General features: G+C 31.8%; 1 protein-coding gene across 2 annotated transcripts; it reads right to left on the reverse strand.

Annotated features, from left to right (window-relative positions):
* Positions 1-237: 237 nt before the first annotated feature.
* Positions 238-20,501, reverse strand: LOC148623738 (N-alpha-acetyltransferase 40-like). 2 transcript variants are annotated; one of them, XM_088565805.1, is made up of 9 exons: positions 20,361-20,500; positions 14,070-14,114; positions 10,166-10,216; positions 9,179-9,231; positions 8,010-8,105; positions 7,075-7,236; positions 5,065-5,148; positions 2,228-2,305; positions 238-1,917 (listed from the first exon to the last, which is right to left on the reverse strand). In XM_088565805.1, exons 1-9 carry the CDS (start codon positions 20,364-20,366, stop codon positions 1,749-1,751), a joined length of 744 nt encoding a protein of 247 aa, XP_088421931.1. In that variant the 5' UTR covers positions 20,367-20,500; the 3' UTR covers positions 238-1,748. The 2 variants fall into 2 exon arrangements, with proteins under 2 accessions (XP_088421931.1, XP_088421932.1); XM_088565806.1 differs by lacking the exon at positions 5,065-5,148 and having other exon boundaries at positions 20,361-20,501.
* Positions 20,502-21,445: the final 944 nt, after the last annotated feature.

Raw genomic sequence — 21,445 nt, forward strand, 5'->3', positions numbered from 1 at the left:
CAAATCATGGAATTGGGAATTGTCAGAACTATCTGAGAGCAATAACATAACTGTACCAGCCTCAGCATCATATATTAGTATGTATAGGCATTAACACTAGACAAAGTTTAGAAACTGTCATTTTTATAACAGTAGATGTTACATTTAACCACTTGAAAAAAAAAAACTAATTTTTCGTCCACAATAGGATGTGAAGGTAATAGTGATTAATGTTGAAGTGTAAAAAAGAATTTCAAATTTGTCTAAATAGATGTATTTACATGTAAACACTGAACAAAGTATTACAAATGGTTCAATACTTATTGAATTACAGATCACACTATGATAGATGGATGGCATGTGGTTATTATAACTACTTTCATGGTTGGGTGATACAGGTAAAAAACACAGGACTTCCATTTTTATAGTGGGGAGGTGACTATTTTAAGTTAATATCAACCTAACTACACCATGTGCATCAACTACAATTAAATAAAATGCTTCACAGGGAGCAACTTATACTGCAGATATTGAACCCTGAACAGTCAGGCAAGTATCAGCATGCCATCAAGCATAAAATAGCACAGAATTTTTATTGCTATTACATATTTGACACTGAAAAGAAATTGCTCATAATCACAGTGGCCCTTATTCCTCAATACTCAAAAACTCCAAAATCATTCCAAGCCTACCTTTGGCGGTATGACACCTAAGGTACAATTTCAGAGATCCATTCACTAATAGTCAAATTATTGTCACATCACGAAAATACTTATTTCTGGCCCGTAATTTATACATGGTTTAAGTAATCACCCCCTAAATCAACTCCAGTCTTCCTTTCATGGTAGGACACCCTATGGTACAATGTCAAAGAGTTTGATCCACATTTTCTCAAGTATATTGTCCAGACAAATTTTTTTTTAAAGCCCCTTTTTGACCCATAACTCCTAAATGGTTTGCGATACAACCCAAATCCGAAGCTTCCTTTTGTGGTATGGCACTTTGTGATGTAATTTAATATAGATCCATACACTTGCACTCAAGTTATTGTTCGAACTTGAAGTGTCATGGACGATGACAACAGCATGATACCATTATACAACCATAATTTTGTTTTTTGCATTTCTATATTAAGTCTTTTTGCCACAATTTCTAAAGTGTGCATGCAATAAGTAGAATATGATACAAACCCAAATCTGATACCATAATAATGGAATAGGAACCAAGTTGGCATAGTAATCAATTTTACTCTAAGTAGGAATTACAAATATTTCTAGTAAGCTACAAAAACAGCTGTTCAACCCCTTTGTTATATTTTATCAACCAAGGCCATCAATCAATTTTTTTTAAACAACAAAAAATTTGCAGTATGTCTGCAAGGCTGATCACAGACAAACTTCCATTAATAAATTCATTGTCATTGTTATTTAGAACAAATTCTAAATATTACCTACAGGTATTTATTATTTTTGATGAAGGAACCAGATGTATGCATGCACTATGTTTTACAATGATGTAACACTGTTATAAATTTTGTTCTTTTATAAATAAAAATATAATTGTTTCATTCCTATTATCAACATAATTGTTTTATTCCTATTATCAACATAATTATCCCCATTTCATTTATTCATTAAATATACTGGTTTACATTTTAGATGTCATATCATAAACAGCCAGTCTGCCATACAAACTAAAAATACCACAATGTCATTATCTCTCCACAGTACACAACCACAATCAGTTCAATATCTACAGTCAAGGATTAGTTAGGAAGCTGTAACAGAATGCTTAGTGTCTATAGCTGATTTGTTTGTTTCCATATTGCTGGCACCACTGGATTTGTTGGGTTTGGGCTTGATAGCTTTACTGAGAATTTCATAATGATAACCTTCTTCAAACAGAGGATCATCTGGTGATATTTCATCAACTGTATACCTGAAATGTTAAAATCAATTTTTAGAATTCCAGGTAATCTCATACCATACAGGCATGCTAATATACAAGATTTTACACACCATCTTACTGTCAAGTGTCTGAATAAGATGTCAGTCAAGCTCATGTAACTATTACAAACAAACAAATCTACATACCAGTGAAAATTAAATACAATAACCATGGTCCCAAAGCTAACAAGAGTAAAATATTTGTTTAAAATATGATACAACACAAACACTGAACTACAGTTATGATTCTAAAATTTACTTATCGTGTGAAGTCAAAAAGAGTTATTTCTACTTTCACTTACTTCATCGTGTTTTTAAAAAATCCCTGGGCTACATTGTTATGTTTGAAAGTAGTCAGCATCACCTTTAACATCCCTGTACTGTAAATAAGACATACAATGTTACATAATACATGTAGTGCTTGAACACAAGCTGTCAAGATTTATCTAATCAAAGTGCTGAAATCACAGGTTTTTGATTTTAGTGAAAATTGAGGCATGAACAAACTTTCAAAGATTACATGATGTAAAATAAAATTGTAATCATACAAATGTGTTTCCCATATTATTTAGAACTGCTTTTACTAAAATGTAGATACTGAATGTCAATCTTACTACTGATTTCTGAAGTATAAACAGTTAACAGTTAATAATGTAATCAACTGTATCCAACTTCAAACAAATTTAATTTTTTTTTTCATTTCACCTATTTCCCAAATTTTTAAACCTGCCAACAAGTTAATGTGCATTAACTCTAAAAATAATATTTTAACTGGATTCATCGTACACTAAATTATACTAAAATAAACCAATTTCAGCTTTAAGTAGCTTATTTCCTTGGTGAACACAAGATTTTCAAACACTAGACACTTTTTATTAATTTGAATTTTCCAGCCAATTTTACTTGGTAAAAATCACTCCTCTTCACTTCCTGTTTATTATTGAAATTAAATATAAATGATAGGAAGAAGATTTTGATTGACAAGTATGTTAAATGGAAGAGGCTTCATGCATTCAATGTCTTGGCACAATACTGCAAGAGCTAAATTCCCTAAATGCAAATTTATTACAAAACATGTTTCAAGGTCAAAATCGAGTCCCTCAAATCTTCAGTTGATTTGAAGACTAGATCATAATTCTATTAGCAGAAATAATTGAATATTATTGAGCTGAATAATTGCCAGAAACATATTTACTGGATATAAAGAAATATTGAATGATATTGAAGGAATTACATTTGGACTATATTTTTGCGTAGTGTGCAGCTACAGTAGGAAAGTTCCAGTGATGAACCAGTGACATCAGGTTTTTTTTTTTATTCTTTAACCCAAAAATGTATATTAACAGAGGAGAAGACTTGGAAAGTTTGACTGTGTCTGAAGGATCTAATGATATTATTTATATTGCAATTACTCTATTTAACAGTATATTTATTGATGATATACATGTACATGTGTAAAACTTTGGCTCCACCAATTTTCCTTCCTTTTCAAGAAACTACCTGCTTAATGTAGCATCACTATGGGGGGCCATTAATTATATAGAAAAGTAATAAACATATTTAGACCACAGTTTTTTAATTTGTTGGTTTACAGATTTTTACCTTAAGAAATAGGGTCGATTGGAAAAGGAAAAATATTAAATTAAATAAAATGACTAGAAAAAAATATTATTTTCAAAGAATCCACCATCGTACATGTCATTCACATTTTTTAGAGATGTAATCATAATTTACTTCATGATTCTACGCATCATCAGCTACCCTGTAACTATGATTTTTATGCTGATGACTCAACTATTCATTGTTCCAGTAAAAGTATTAATGATATACAACCAAAAGTTCAGGAAGACTTGAATGAATTACAAAATTGGTGTTGTAGAGATAAAATGTTTATCAATTGTTATAAAACAAAATGTATGGTTATTGGGACCAAACAAAAGATTTTATCAAAAAAATAGTTCCCCCGAGTTACTGATAAAATCTGAAGTACTAAAGAACTCCGAATGTGAAAAATTATACCAGCAATGAAGGCACTCGTTCCAAATATTTCTGTGTCAAGTAAATTCATTATGCTGTACACTAACAGTATTCACTTTTACTGTATGTGTCTATAGCATTTCTTACAGTATAATGCAGCTTGGTTCAAGTTTAATGGAATTAAAAAGAGATAAAAAAATAACCGGGTTGGTGAAAAGTATGTACTGGTAAATATACATGAAGAATTGGGCATTTCAAAATTACTTATGAAGGCCATTTTCAACCAAGGGGAAAAAACAGCTTTCTTTTTTATCATATTTTTTTTCTTTAAGAAGTTTTTGGTCTTTTAGAAAATAAGAAAAAATGGCAAATACATGCTGTTGGGAAATCTATGACATTAATAGTTCTACATCTGTATTAAAATGCATTAAAAAAATAAGAATTAGTCATTAATTAGTTGTATAATGAAAATTGTCATTTTTCTTACTTATCCTGTAATTTTAATATCAATGATTATGGAGTTACTAGATAGATCTGATCAAACTAAAGAGCCTAAGAAGTCGGAGTTTTCTTCTCTCATCATTTTGAAAGTTACCATAAGAGCCATATTTAGCCTTTTTTTATGAAAAAAATAAGTTTGAAGCAAATGGATGATGAAATTTTTAAAATGTTTGAAATTTTCACCATTTCTTATGGAAGCCTTAAATTAGCCAAAAACAGCAAAATTGGGAAAAATGACAATTTCCATTCTAATTTTGTTATTTTCAAAATTATTCTCCACCAGTGATATTTTAACTGGTTTGGACTAATATCAAAGTGGCATATAGAAATCATAAACAACAATTTTGGACCTAGTTGTCAGAAGCATTAAAAAATTGCAAAAAATGTTCCAAAAAGTGTTAAATTTCAGCATATTTAAAAATTTGCCAAATATGGAACATTGTATTTTAAATCATAAAAAGATGATATGCTTATAAGTGTGGTTGAACATGCTAAATTGTTCATTTAACATTCTGATCCTTCATCCTTTTGATGAAAAACTGGGTGTCAGATTCCAATGGTCCATATTTAGTAATGTAATATGATGATGTACAAATATTTTCTTCTTTTATACAAATGGAGAAATGTAAATGATGTGGTTCAACCAACTGCTATTACTTACTGATATGCTATTAATTCTAATATCATTATAAGAAATTTTCCTATACCCTTCCGCTTTACTTCATCTGTTACCTGGACTTCATAACTGAAATAACATTAACACTTAATTGGCAAATAAAGCCCATAGGAAAGAACAAATAGGTATATGTATTAGGCACAACTACAATAACATGTAACTTTGTGTACTGGATAGACTACTAACACCAGTACACAGTACCACTGTTACCATTAGAGTAATACAAAAATGTTACAAAATAGATAAAGATTGTCCACGTTCTAAGATAATACAAAAATGTTACAAAACAGATAAAGATTGTCCATGTTTGAACATACTCCAACAGAATTTAATCCTGATTTCAGACATACCCTGTGAAGATCTCTGATAACATGTACCATATTTTTTGGAATGTAAGTCAATATTTTTTCAGCAATATGTCATCCTCGACATCATCCACTTCAACTTTATAAGAATTTTCAAGAAAAAATTTCATTAGAATTGATTACATTAGAATTGATTACATTACATTGATTGTTTTCATTCATAATACTGAGTAAACTACAATCACATGTCTTAGGAAAACAAAAGATGTCAATGCAAATCAAACCGCAGATCAAACAAAAAGTAATTGATCAGTGCATCTATCCATTTATGAATGAATACAATGTTATATTAAGTCATCCCTAAGTGCTTTTCTACAAACTCTTGAAGATATGTTTACAAAATCTTTAATCGAATAGTGCATTCCCGAGTTATCAGTCCTTTTAAATGCAAATTTATACACATTTGCAGTAATACATTCACACGTGGCCCAAATTATTTTCAATTAAAGTGTTATCTATCTAATTGGCTAATTGCAACCAGATTTAAAAGTAGCAATTTTTTTTGGTAATTTAGAATACCAGATCATATTGTTTATTAACTACCAGTCTTAATTATGACCAGTTATCTGGAATAATTTCAAACCTGGGTGCCCAGTTTGGCATGTTTACAATTTTGGGGTTTCAATATCAGAGCAACTGACACGGAATTAAATAAAACTAATAAAACATAACAAAGACAGAAAGGCAATATCCAGGTCACAAGCCTACATCATTAATTTTACTAAAGCCCCCTCCCATAAAAGTGGCCCCCCTTTCAAATGAAAAATCAATCCACCCAACAACATACTACGATACACAGATGTACAGGTCAAGAGCTATATACAACTTTATTCTATGGTATAATTAAAAAACTTGTATATTTCAATTTGATGTTTCGCATTGATCCCTAAGACATTTTTGAAATGAATTCTTAAAAACAACTGACAGATTATTATTACATGCCAAGCCCTTTTACTGTTACTGGTAATTTCCTTTTGTCTCAATTAGGAGTAACTTTCAAACCAACTTGACTAGGTAAGTTCAGCAAATCTTACAATTCAAAATTTTTTTTAATTCATTATATAGAAAAACAATGTTTTTTAATCAAGAAAAGCTATGACCTAAATATATGTATTCCAAACTATTTAGTCATTTACTTAGTCCATTATGGAAAACCATAAGGAACAATACAATACTATTAATATCATCTACCATACTGAATGTAGCTTACCAGTACAAGACTTCCTCATCTACCATACTGAATGTAACTTACCAGTACAAGACTTCCTCATCTACCATACTGAATGTAGCTTACCAGTACAAGACTTCCTCATCTACCATACTGAATGTAGCTTACCAGTACAAGACTTCCTCATCTACCATACTGAATGTAGCTTACCAGTACAAGACTTCCTCATCTACCATACTGAATGTAGCTTACCAGTACAAGACTTCCTCATCTACCATACTGAATGTAGCTTACCAGTACAAGACTTCCTCATCTACCATACTGAATGTAGCTTACCAGTACAAGACTTCCTCATCTACAATACTGAATGTAGCTTACCAGTACAAGACTTCCTCATCTACCATACTGAATGTAACTTACCAGTACAAGACTTCCTCATCTACCATACTGAATGTAGCTTACCAGTACAAGACTTCCTCATCAAATTCCATATCAAATCTGAAGTGTGTAAATGCAACAGGTTTATTATTAAAGCTGTCCCTGGCTATCAAATATAATGCCTTATCCTCTGTCATTTCTTCTCTTTTTTCCTTATCTTTCCATCCCCAATCGCTATTTTCATATCTAAAAACCATAAGAATCAATTTTACTCTCATGCATGAGGTACAAAGTATGTAGTTCATTAAAACAAACATTTCTTTCATATACTTTGTCTCTCTTTTCAAAGTCTACTGTTTGTAGTTGATTGATTATACATGGTGAGAATGGTACATATGACAGTTAATTACTTATAATATTTTTTATGGCTTCTTTTCTTTGCCTCAAACAATGATGCCAGTCAATGTTATCAATTATACACATTCTATAACAGTGTTGCATAAATACAGCAGCTAATTTTAGCCAGGCAGTATTTTTGTTAGTGATTTTCAAAATTAAAACTAGAAATATCCACTTTGTCTGCTAAGTTGGTAACTGATAATGTCCATCATGGCTGAAAAATGTAAACATGGTCAGTTTTCAAAAGAAGCTTCAAAAAAGGCATTATGGATAGTTTGGCAAATAGTATACAATGTTGTATGTAAGCAGACAATTCTTAGTAACTACAAAACAATAGTGAAGTATGTGACATCAAAATAATGGAGGTCAGAATAAAACCACAGAAATCTTATCAATAACTGATGAATAAAGCTCTAAAATATGGGTTCACTATCAAAGGGAGCGTCTCTTGTAGATCATAAGTTTGCTACAATCGATGAAAACAATATATTGTGTTTTAATTGTTTGCTTTCTTTGCACATGTATGTAAATTTCTAATCAGAACATACTAGTTTCCACAGGGTTGATTTGGAAACTAATAATGAATCTTTATATTTCATATCTTAACAAATTATAATTACAAGGTTTGCATATTCTTTTTGGTCAATTGAAAAGTCCATTCTTTGTCATCTTTGCTCATTTCTGTGACTCGGTGAAATTCAATCGTCAAATTTTGTCTAAAAATAAACACAGTTCATTATTGTTCATTCATAAATACCATGACATTACAAGATTTTTCATTTTTGAATCCACTAAATGGAAACTAAGCATAGTTATACATATACAGTCAAACCTCAGTAGCTCAAACTCCAAGGTACCATTGAAATTTGTTCGAATTATGAGGATTTTGAGAAATTGAAGTTAGTAGATTTCTGGATTTTTTTCGTTGCCAATCCGAGTTTGACTTTATCGTTAGAAATTGCTTACTTTCTACCAAGTATTGTTAGCTCTATAATATTTTTCATTCGCTTTCAGAAGGTTATGTTGATTTGTTGACATTAAAAATGCTGTGTTTGCTTATAAAAAAATTCAGAGTTTGAGTTCCTTCATCAATAATTTGTTGACATTAAATTTTCTTCCATGCTTTCATCATGCCAACTTTGGAACATTCTCGAACTTCAATCAGTACTATGTTAGATTAAAACTATCTAATTAGTGATCATGACTTGAATATTACCTGTAATTAACTTAAATGACACTTTGATTAATGATAGGGTTTTAGTATTTCACAGCTTTCATTACCCAAGCTTGACAAAATGGCTCACGAGTTCGAGTTAGTGAGGGTTTTTCTCTAAGATTTATTACCGAATGGACCGACTAGTTGGTTTGAGTGTTCGAGAAATCTCGGTTTGAGAAATTCAAGGCTATTTATGTTTGGTACTTTGTATTGTGTTTGAGCCATCCGAGTTTTCGACTGAGTGAAGTTTGACTGTATATATCATTTAAAAAAAAAAGATAGAAGAATTAAGTGTTAATGTATTTCATGTTATGAAAAAAACAAAATTCATAATTAATCATTGGACACCTTAAATGTTTTTCCTTTTTTTTTTCTTCTGTGATTTTCAGGATTTGTTCGGTCCACAAACTCAAGAGTTAAGTAATAAGTTTTTGAACCCATAAAAACCATTTCTTGTTGTATGGAACCTGGTACATTCCATACTATTTCATTTTAGTTAATGCCTGGAGAAACCAATTTCATCAATGTTCTTGTTCCTTCAGAGTTTAACTTGATTACACATTTATTACGTACCCATTTCTTTCAAACTTCTTAAAAGGTTTAACAAAGTCCATTGGATCTGATATCTGAAACAAAAATCTATGAATTAAAGACATATATAAAACTTTCAAATTAGAGTCAACCAACTCCTTCCAAATATCTAATGGATTTCACCTTTCACTTCAAACAAAGAAACTGGGCCAATGACCACTTGAAATACCTTAAACTCAATGCCAAAATATGGTACATCTATTTTATTAAGTGGATAATACTATGGTATGCAGTTGCTGAGAATGAAAATGTCGACTAAGTAAACAGAATGTAGGGTATTAAGCACAGTACTGGCCCCTAGCTGAGGTTGTATACAAAATGTCAAGCACAGTATGGAACCCTTGCTGAGTTGTATACCAAATGTCTAGTATCTGTAATGACCATTAAAAAAGAAAAAAAATGTGTAAATATATCTTGACCCCTTTAATTACAAATCATGACTTTTTACAATAAACAGTTAGGTACATGTAATTCCAGATCTATAGTATAGACTATAATAGCAGTAAAGGCCCAGAAAATTAATCCCAATTATCTTTCAGAGATATCAAACCTTGTTTTATACAGATCAATTACACTCAAATTATGCCAATAAAACCATATGTCTATAGACAACAGTAACAAAGCTAGATGTCATTAACATAACATTGAACATCAACATTGTTGCATTGTGACAAGTCCCCGGTAGCTGTCATCTCAACAGGCCCCAGTGCCACAAAACTTAAAAAATACTGCAGTCTGAAAATATTCTTTACTTCTATCGTAACTTCAAAGTCTTTGAAATCAATGATGTCACAAACAGTTAAGAATTTTCTCAGACTTAAGTCATTTTTCAAGTTTTATGGCACTGTGGCCAGCTCTCATATTTTGATTTTCACATTAGTCTTGTCTTTTATTTGTATTTACATGAACAGAAAGATGATGTTTTGACATTAAACAACAGTACAGTCAGTGAAACACTGCTTAACTTGCCTCGTTCGCTTTATTTACTTTCTCTAACGATACTGCCATTTTTGCTGACTCCTGTAGAAAATAGAATGAAAACATAAAGTAAATTCAGAAAGAGTCAACTACAAACCTCTACTTTTACAATACCATAAATTCACAAATTACATGTACATGTAGGTTAAGGAAGGAAATAATTAGAAATTGTTTTTAATTGTGCAAGAAGTTATTTTATCTGCAATAATCAATGCATGCAACAAATGTCAGTAGTTTTCACCATTTATCTTTTACAGTTTAGGAGATACAAGCTGATTTTTTTAAATCATAAAATTATGATTTTAAAGAGAACTGTAAGCAAGCTAACAGATAATTCCCCTGCTTCATTTAGCATTAAATGTTAAATGCTAAGGTCTCACTAACCACTTCCGGGTCAAATGGCCACCCCTCTATGTAGTACCAAAAACACAATGAAGCTAGACATATACATTGTAAGTGCATTATTTGCATGTATTATGATTAAAAGTAGTCAAAATAAAGCTAAGAATGTGTACTTTAAAATCATATACGTAATTAACTACAAAAGTGTATGAATATTGTTTACATGTGTGAGTAATTTGCCTCCATGCTGTCAGTTAGCAGAAGAGGTAAAAATGTGGATTTTCAGTATTATTTATTCAAGTAAATTTTGTGAAGAATTTCTACAATCATCACACCATTAGCATAATGATTTTGGAAGCCTTATTTTCCAAGCTTCGCAACGGTATGCAACTTTAAGATGTCATTTGTCCTGGGAATTCACAGTGAGACTTTGAAAATTACTTTTTTAACATGTAAAGTAATGGAAACGTTAGAAGTGGTTAGTGAGACCATAAATTAAATTATGGCATATTTCAGAGAAATGCATAATTTGAGGAAAATTGCCTTTCCTGGTCATTATTTCCATTTTCCCATAAAATCAGTATAGTGATATTGGTAATCTGGCTATATTTTAAGAGGTGCATTGTGCAAGGTATTTTAAAAAACAACATAGCAACAAGATTTTTATCAGTAACATTGACTCATAACTTGACGTCATCCATGAAATACACAACGTCACTGCTTGGGATATTCAAAGTACTGAAATAGTCACACAGCACAGACTTAGAATCACACAGTAATAAAATAGGTATGATATAAATTGTTGAAATCTGTTCTTTTTTCATAATGATAAATGATATTTGCTATTACAACTTCTTGAATTATCATAGGTATCACTTTGGTGTGACAAGTTAGTTAAAATTGTAATTTTTTAGTAATTTAGGGAAAATATCACTGAGGGGCATGATATAAAAATGACCATTTCTTTGTAGTCCTATGTCTGATTTTGATAGTTTTGGTCTTATTAGACTCACAATACCACAAGCTTTCATAAAATGTAAAAAAAGAAAAACATAAAAACTCATAAAATGTTTTTAAGGTCTCACTAACCACTTCCGGGTCAAATGGCCAACCCTCTATGTAGTACCAAAAACACAATGAACCTAGACATATACATTGTAAGTGCATTATTTGTGTGTATTATGATTAAAAGTAGTCAAAATGAAGCTGAGAATGTGTACTTTAAAATCATATACGTAATTAACTACAAAAGTGTATGAATATTGTTTACATGTGTGAGTAATTTGCCTCCATGCTGTCAGTTAGCAGAAGAGGTAAAAATGTGGATTTTCAGTATTATTTATTCAAGTAAATTTTTAAGAATTTCTACTATCATCGTACCATTAGCATAATGATTTTGGAAGCCTTATTTTCCAAGCTTCGCAACGGTATGCAACTTTAAGATGTCATTTGTCCTGGGAATTCACAGTGAGACTTTGAAAATTACTTTTTAACATGTAAAGTAATGGAAACGTTAGAAGTGGTTAGTGAGACCTAAGGCCTTACATTGGATTTTCTCCCCTTCAAAGCAAAATACAGTTCCTTTATGCACATCTTCATATGCTGCTTAACCTTCATATAAAATTTCATTACAAGTCCTTAATTGGTTGTTAGATTTCACCTCTTACTGGATTGACAACACACTGAACCTGACACTTAATATTTACAATGGTGTAGCTCGTTTGACATACATTTGTACTGCATAGTTCTTATGGCTAACAACAGTGCAAACATATTTTCTGCATTGCAAATTTTTAATCACACCATCATGAAAGGGCATTAAAATTAGAGAGATACATTTCCTTTGTTTAAAAATCATAAAAATAAGTTCTTGATATTAGGTTCGTTGAATTTTGCATGGTTTATTAATAATATGTGATTTCCAAGTTCAAAATCATCTCTTCAGCATTCAAGGATTTAGTTGTTCTCAATTTTAAGGAGATTTTTATAACTTATTTTACATTTTTGGATGATTTTCCACCATGTCCAAACTATTTACATGAAAAAACTTTGTTAAATAAAATGAAATGGCCAAAGTGAAAATTCTGTATGGAGTTGCTGGATTGTTATCAGGATATCTTGTGACTCTGTCTTGACCGAATGTGTCAAGGAGCTATATTATTGTGCATGTAGCTTGACTCTACCGGATTTTACTCACCTGCAAGGTGGCAAGTACTGCTGGTAGAGGACATGTTTACCCTTCCGCAGTACCTGATGTCCGTCCAATGTTTTTTGACGGAGGCTTTAGTTTTTTAGTGCGACATCTTATTTTCCTTCAATTGGTACATTGAATTGTATTTTATTATGTTCACTACATCGTGCAGGTTGTCTCTGTATCCTGTCATGTAATTGGCTTTTGATGTATCTAAATTGTCCTGTTATTGATGCTTCAGAATATTTCCTAATATATACATGTACATATATGTTGCTTACAGACCTCTTTACCCCATATCAGTGACCTCAGTAGTTTCCATATCAAGTAGTCAGAAGTTTTGCCATGTTCTCAGTAGTTTTTGAAATTTTCATATATTCCAACAAAAAAGGCACCTTTATGCATATAATCCACTTGTTTTCTTCACTTAATTTAATAAAGGCCTTTTATGTTTAAAAAATAATTGTTTTGTTCAGGCATCCCTGCTGTACTTATCTTCTAAGACAAAATCTATATTTTCACAGCAAAACCTGTTAAAACATGAAACCTGAACCAAACGATTTATTTTTGAGACCTCAGTATGGTCAACAATGACAAAGCCATGCTTCCTTTTCTGATCAAGTCTTCTAAGTGCTTGACATTATAACAATTAATCATTTCATTCAAGCGCTCTACAGACCTTGTTTAAATCGAAGATTTAATGAAGAAACAAATTCATGTTTTTAACATCGGGGAACCATAGTTTCAACAGTACAAATCGTAAATAGTATTTTTCGGCCAATTTTCATAGAAATTACAGCGAAATTGTAAATGAAAACATCTCTGTGTTTAACCTTTGTACAAAATTTCTTTGAAATATCTAGAGCAGTTTAGAAATGTTGGACTAAGTGTTAACATGCTTTACAGGGTGTAACCTAAATATTTGGGATTTGGTATAAAGGTTACACAAGATTCTGACAAGATTAAAAGTTGTCAAAGAACTTAAGTAAAATAAATCTATTTGACCCTATTTGGCTTCAAATTTCTTAAGGTCATAGTTATTAGTTTTACTCAATTTTCTTTTCTTTTTGTTTTAACACCTATCAAGAAAAGAATGGTATTCAAAAATGGTTGGGGCCATAACCCCTAAAATCAATACCAACCTTCCTTTTGTGGTTTGGAACCTTGTTATAAAATTTTATTAAGACCAACTTTCTAATATTCAGTTTACTGCAGGAAAATCAAGTGTCGATTGAAAATGGCACGGATGAAGAAGACAGTGCTATACCATAATACATGTATGTCCTGTCTGCTAATTTTTTGTGGACATACAGAAATGGTTTTTGTTAAATCATGTAAATCAGACAACTTATAATGGTCTACCTCTTTTCTCTTCATTTTCTTTTCCTTGGACCTTTCTGACTTTCTCTGTCAACAAAAAAGAAAACAAGTTGTGTGTAAAGTAATATAGTATAATCAGTTCATAAAAATGTAGTAGACTTAGTACTTTTGTATAAATATTTGCCACAAATGTGTTAAAGAGCTTCATGGAGAGCAGCATGATATGACTCAAGCATGTTGTACTATGTTCACTTGAGGCAAGTGTGGACACATTTTTAGTTTTTGCCACACTAAAGCATGCATGGGGACTTCAAGTTCATTATGAACACAACTGGTCTGGACACATTATAACACAAATTTAAAAATTTAATTTAAAATTTACAAAACCAGACCAAAAATGAATAAGTGGTTTTTTTTTCAGGGGGGGGGGTTGCCCCTTTGACCTCTTTTAAACTCATAAACCGTAAGAGATATCTGAAATCTGATTGAAAATCACAGGCAAGAATTATCAAAAAGGTATCCAATAAAAAAATTGGGTTCTTTTTGGCAAGGCACAATTTTGTACTTTTATCTCCAAAACAATTCAAGATTAGACTACTCTGTAAACATTTTTAAAACAATCTTTGTCCAAACATAAATTACTGACAATAAATGCTTATTTCTACATGATAATCTAATGCCACAAAGAGTTTCATTACAATCCTGCAAGTCATTAAAGAGGACAATGCATCAGACCAAGTTTTGCTGAAAAAATGCCTGATTTCCAACAGCTGCCATTTCTACATTTTTGTCCAAACATAAATTCCTTACGATATGCACATCTCAATATGGTACTGAGCACCCCATTAAGTTTCATATCAATCCATCAAGTTATTAAGGAGGAGTTGTGGACAATGCATGAGATCAAGTTATGCTAAAAGAGGTTTCCACATTTTTTGTTCAAATAGAAATTCCTCACAGTACGCATATCTGCATGTGATTATTATATTACCCCACAAAGTTTCATAACAATGCTGCAAGCTGCTTAAAAAAAGTTTGGACAGTAAGACAGACAGACAGACAGACAGAGTGAAACCTATATATCCCCCCACCCCAATCTTCGTTTGTGGGGGCATAATAAAAATTTATTGTAAAGACATAATAAAACAAATTCCTAGATTCTTATCCCCATCAACCTAATTTTCACACCTACCCCGATTTATTTATGTGTTCAAAATGTGTTTCACTCAAATTTCCAGAAATATTTCGTTTTTTGTCTGACCTATTATTTAATAAAGATCATTAAGTTCCAATAGACCCTTTTGTGGTAAGTTGGTGAGCATGCTCAATATACACTTCCGCAAGGTAGAGCTTGGGTAGAATAAAAGAATTTTCCTCACGCAAGTGTATATTGAGCATGCTCTAAGCATGCTCATCAACTACCCCAATGTTAGCACAAAAGGGTCTATTTGTGAAAAAAAAGACAACAACATGGTTTTTGCTTTTATTTCTTTGAAAGATTGTTCCAATTGATACTAAATTGGAACAGGTGTAGCATTAGAGTCATATATAGATACTGCTTTTTAAGACTTGTAAAACTGATCATCAAACACCTATAGATGATGGTAACATATCTATACTCATTACACTCCATTTTATCCATGCATAGCAATAGGTGTCTACCTAGGAGGATTTGGTAGAAGACGTCTCGGTGAAAAGGCGTTAATTAAAATTTTATGTAAGTTTTTTTCAACTTAAGAATATTGAGATATCACAAAGTTTTTTCAAAATTATTCCTGAGTTGGCATCTATACAACGTGGGAGGTAAGATAACAGGCTTCAATTAACTTAATAGTACTTTTTGGATTAGTATCATCAGATGATATTCCACTTAAGCAAAATGTGGACTTTTGACATGTTTCAGCTGTCCTATCAATTGATCTTAATTTTGAATTTTTAAAATTTAGACGCAAGGAACACAATCTGCACTGATGGACAATGTAGTCATAATTTGTTTATTAGGGTAATTATCTACATGTATTTATCCATACACTTGCATCTATCTAACATGAAGTATCCGTGGGAGTTCTAAGGTCATATTCTGGGGTGTGTGTTTTGTTTCATGTGGATTATATGGTCAATTATATTTTAGTGACAAGTGACTTCCCCCTACAGATAATGATTGTTTGTTTTTCTGTTATTAGTATTCATACATTTATGGGTAATTATTTTTATATTGTATTTGGCCCCAATGGTTGCACATTTATAGACCATGTTCAAATTCATATTAAGAATGCACTCCAATTTATCAATTCTAAGCTGAAAAAAAAACCAAAATAAACTAAATAGTAGCCATTCTTTTAGCCTTTAATTATCCCATTGTGATATATGGCTGAAACTTTTAACTCAAAAGAAATAACTTGTTCATGAACTACGCTCTTTTTCAAAATACAAGGCAGCACTATAAGATAAAATCCTAAAAAAACAATTCCACCTTAATACTACTCGTACAAATGTCCGGTCCAAACTCTGTTGTTTAGCTTTGTTTCTCAATGCAGACCTGGCTAAAAACCAACATATAATTCCTAGCCCATTGTGTAACTGTGGTGCATATACCAAGGATGTACATCATTTACATAATGAAATCTGCAATGACCTTATTCAAATACTGAATTTGCTACCAGCAGAAGTAGAAACATTCTTGATGATGTAAAACATTTTCTTTTCTCATGTAATACTGCATCTACTTTAAGGATATAAATGCAAAACATAATTAGTAACACTTGTTCAAACTTCAATAGATTAAACCAGGATAAAAAAATTAGTCTTGCTTTTCAACAATGAAAATGTAAAATTTTAGCCTGAATTTCTAATTTGATTTTAGAGTGCAAAATATTAAAAGTTTTGCTGTCATTGTCTGACTATATTGCACATGGTACGAGATCACATGATAATTCAAAAATATATATCATAACATAAACTACATCAAGATTTATATAAATACATGTACATGTAGATATCAATTCAATAAAATAATATAAAAGAAACAATAAAATAATGCCTCAAACATCATCTCTTGGTACACCTTTCACTTCAGTAACATTGGATATATGATAACTGTATTCTGAGTTTGAGGCACACGTAGGGGTCAAGTCTTAAATACCAGGATGTAGTCCTTAATTCACAGAAAATCTGTTCATCATTAAAAATTTTAGTGATTTGTATTTTATGTATTTCATAAAGTTATGTGGTTGATGAATACAAAAAGTTGGTAGGGTCAGGCAATTTAGCCTCCTGGAGCGAAGACAAGGCTCCTTTTGTCGAATATCACAGCAAGGTTCTTTAATGTGCGAAAAACATGGCATTTTTTCCAACATGGTGCACCACTATGTTTTGCAGTCAAGTTTTCCATATTATGGCCTGACAATCCAGCATGTAGCATGCCAGCTAGGGGTATAATGATACAGTTTTTTTCTCAAATAATACATATCGCATTACTAGATACATTGTTGTATACTACAGGCTCAAGCTACTGGGCGATTCTGGCAAAATAGTCACCCTGGAGTTGCTCACTTTGCCCTCAGACGACACAAAAAGCTAAGTGAAGTCGCCCTCTCAATTTCAGACATTCTCCATGATTCTGTCTTTTAGCGGTATTTGTACCAGAGTTATCTCTCTTCCGATTACAATTCAAACAAAAATGCCGCTCATTCGAGAAAATAAATTGTAAAAATTTGCGACATCTATTGAATTATCGGTTTTTTGTTTCAGACATTTAAGACAGGATATGGAATGAACACTCCTTACTTCAGCTTACGATAATTCAAGTTTTACCGTTTACATTTCATTACGAAACATGCAAATTTGTCGTGCGAGTTCTTTGGACTTATAGTATAGGTTAAATTTATCTCACTTGATAATTCGGTAGAAAACTTGAAGTGTTGCTTTTGATCTTCATGTTTCATAATAGAACAGTAAATTCTCCATCTTGAGATAACATTTCTTAAGCTTGAGGCAACTTTGTACCGACCGCTACATTATGTGTCAATAAAACTTCAGTGTTGATTTGTCAATAATAAATTTTTAACATGATTATTGATACTCTTGATCAACTTACATGTATATCAGGAACTGGATATTTTGAATTCCATGTTTTTAACAAGAAATCATTATGGATTAAGTGGGATCAGCCAAAAAAAACAAAAACAAAACAAAATGAAAATTTCGACAGAATGTCACTGCCCGAAATTTTCTATTCCACCACTGCTAAAAAGGACAAAATCAATAGCCTGAATAGGACCAAGCATTGCAAGAAGCTTTGCTCAAACATGTATTAATTTTGCTGTAATAAATTTAGTAAGGGGTAGAGGTATAGATTATAAATTCAATTTCATGAATATATGATACAGTCGATCAATCAGCCAGCAGGCTGATTTCATATTGTCCAAAATATTTTGTTACTTACATGTACATATGTACCTTAAAGAAAAAGTAACACTTATCTCAATAAAAGAAAATGAATATAAGAAAATGCTTGCTTATATTGTATGCATGTAAGTAACACATTACACATAATTTTAAAAAGCCTAAGTATATGTAAATGATGCGAGTACGCATTCACTTCTCCCTGTTCATCCCCACTTCTTCCTAGTGTCTGTCTGAAAGAGAAGTCACTTCTCCCTGTTTTTCTCAAGTAGCTTGACCCCTGTACTAGATGATATGTATCAAAATACATTTTAAGAGACGTACATTGTATGTCCTTTATGGGTGCCACCATGTTTTACAACAAAGCCGCTTTTGCATGAGAGGGAAATAAATAGTAAGGATTTGACCAATCATTCAATTTGAAAAAAAAAAAAAACATTTAACCAATACATTATTCCTTTTCATTGAAACAATTTTAACCATAACACTAACAATAACAAATTTGTTTAAATATAGCATCTTATCGTTAGTATTGTAAGCGGCCAAGACTTACTGTAAACTGAATCGTCCCAAAAAATACCGTGATTTTGGTACATACAGAGAATCATTTCCCCCTTTATGCCAGGGGTGCCCCATTCAACTACTCCAGCAATGCTCGAGATTGTCTGGCAAGCTATTTTCTGACTTGGTGCCATCCTAACCTTCAGCACCTGACATGCTGAAAGCCACCGCATATTTGAATTACAAGTAGCTAAACATGTGTTTTAAAATATTTTAAGTCTTATTTATATAAAAGAGTTCAACCTACGAGAAATCAAGCGATAATAATCCTAATTTTTTGTTAAATACCTAGAAAACATTTGTAATGAAGACAGTTGTCAAAGTGACCAGCAATTTTGAATCGAGTCTGTAATTTTCGGAATACAATATATTTTGGACAAAACGAACTTAATCTTGGTAAAGGCAGTCTGTTGGTTAATTTAATATGTTCGTTTCACATACTTTAAAACCCTTAATATTATCAACCGGAATTACACATTCAAAAAGCTGAAAACCAAATGTAAAGTTTATTTATTTTGCTTTTACAAAGGATTTCCAGGATTGCTGGCTTTTCTAATCAGGTGGGTCATTTTTTTTTCTTCAGTTTGTTCACCTTCTCCCGTGATATGGTTAAGAAACTGTATAAAATGTTTTAAATGGTAAATATTTTACAATAATTCAGCAGATTTCAAAGAACGTCGGAAGGAGCGGTATGCAATGTGGCGCTCGGAAGTAAGAGATTGGGATATGGAGGAACAGAATTCCAACCTCTTACGTCGTGGGAGTACCCATTCAACCACCTGGTGCACACAACCCAGTTGCTCTGTGGGCAGAGAACCTTGGCTCTTTACCAGGGTTCTGAGCCCCCAAAATTTTATATACATTGTATAACGTCCAAAGAAAGTTTGTTTGTTTGTTGGGGTTTAACATCTGAGCAGCAATATTTCAGCTACATTCAGACGACCAAAGGAAGTTACCAACCAATAAACTTAATAGTTATCAGATCGTCAAGTACTTCTAATAAGTCAACATTTCAGGTTACCAAACCATGATCTTGAAGTTTCAACAAAGAGCAAATCCTAATTGTGGAACAGAATACGATCTGGAGCAATCCACTGAGGCTTAAGGGTTTTGGATACAAGAACTACATGTATGAATGCTTTAATTATGCTTGTGCAATTACTGTATATGTTGTTTTTGCTGAGTCAAATATAACAGTTCAATAGAGCATGCGTTAGTGATCTGATGATATAATTGTCTCGATTTAAAATAAAACTTTCATGATATTGTTATTGATGTACATGTGTAGCCAAAAGTTGAAAAGATCCATGGTAGGCTATAAAAAATTAATCTATTCTACTCTTTTGGTATATGTATCGCAACACTTACCCCCATAGTTAACTGTTGTTTTTTTTTTCAAATAAACTATCTTTTCCTTGTGTCTTCTTTCCTTCTCAAACTTCTTTCCCGCAAATTTTGTTCACAACGAAGGGAGATCACTGGTTTATTACAAACCGGTTTCGGATTTCTAAGGATTAAAACTCCGGATATTTTGATATTTGTGGCGTTGTGTAAAACGTTCAAAATGTTTATGTTTTGTTGGGCATACTAAATAAGCTCACATAAAAACTATAATCGTTGAACACATCACATAGAAACATTCGAAATTACACCCCATATTTCCCTCTTACCTCAAATAACGTTTTGCCAAAAATTAAGACCCCCTTTTTTTATTATAGGTCTGTATTATAGAATGTAAAGTTCTGAAAATCGCATAAGATATACAAAAGTTCATTTCAATTCATTTCTACTAAATTTTTGTGTATAGTGTATTCAGTTAAATTATTCTCTAAGTGTATAACATTAATTTATAATGGTTTGACAGACACAGATGAACAAGGAAAATTCTTGTTTACAATTCATGTTAGTGATAATATATATGAGTCTGAATCTATTTCAAACTAGGGTGTCTTCCCTGCAGAATGCACACGGTGACAGTGCAAACTGTCCAGTCATCACCGATCCATTACAAGTACTGAACAAAATGCTGACTGACCGCCTGTGCATGGTGAAGGATTTATATATATCTTTGGCATGGCGTAGCGAAGATTCTTCTTACAGAATGATAAATAAAATAAAGTAAAATAAATAAACGTATAATTTTCATGAATTTAGTACAAGAGACATCAGGTGACGATGCAACATTACAGACTAATTCATCAGAAAGTAATTCCCATGTCTCATGGTCAGGGTCACAGATTTGAGTAAAAAAAAATAAATATTATCAAATTATAAATTTAAAAATGAACAAAATCAAATGAAAAATAATACCAATAATGAAATTTCACGAATGTTCCACTCCTTTTTTAAAAAGCTTCTTGGTATCGAGAATATCAAAATTTTTACAGGAGTGTTTAAGCAATTAGAGAAGTATATGACGATCAGTTTCAAGACTGCTTCATGGTAGCAGGAAA

This window comes from Perna viridis, chromosome 2 (assembly GCF_037379345.1).
Source record: "Perna viridis isolate PV_CMFRI_1.1 ecotype Kerala chromosome 2, ASM3737934v1, whole genome shotgun sequence".
Taxonomy (NCBI): domain Eukaryota; kingdom Metazoa; phylum Mollusca; class Bivalvia; order Mytilida; family Mytilidae; genus Perna; species Perna viridis.

Excerpts from the sequence above, each read along its gene's own strand:
- LOC148623738 (XM_088565805.1), bottom strand. Across the intron at positions 10,217-14,069 it reads AGAAAATGAAGAGAAAAGAG|GAGTCAGCAAAAATGGCAGT; the intron begins GTAGACCATTAT and ends TATTTTCTACAG. Across the intron at positions 2,306-5,064 it reads TTAGAATTAATAGCATATCA|TACAGGGATGTTAAAGGTGA; the intron begins GTAAGTAATAGC and ends TCTTATTTACAG.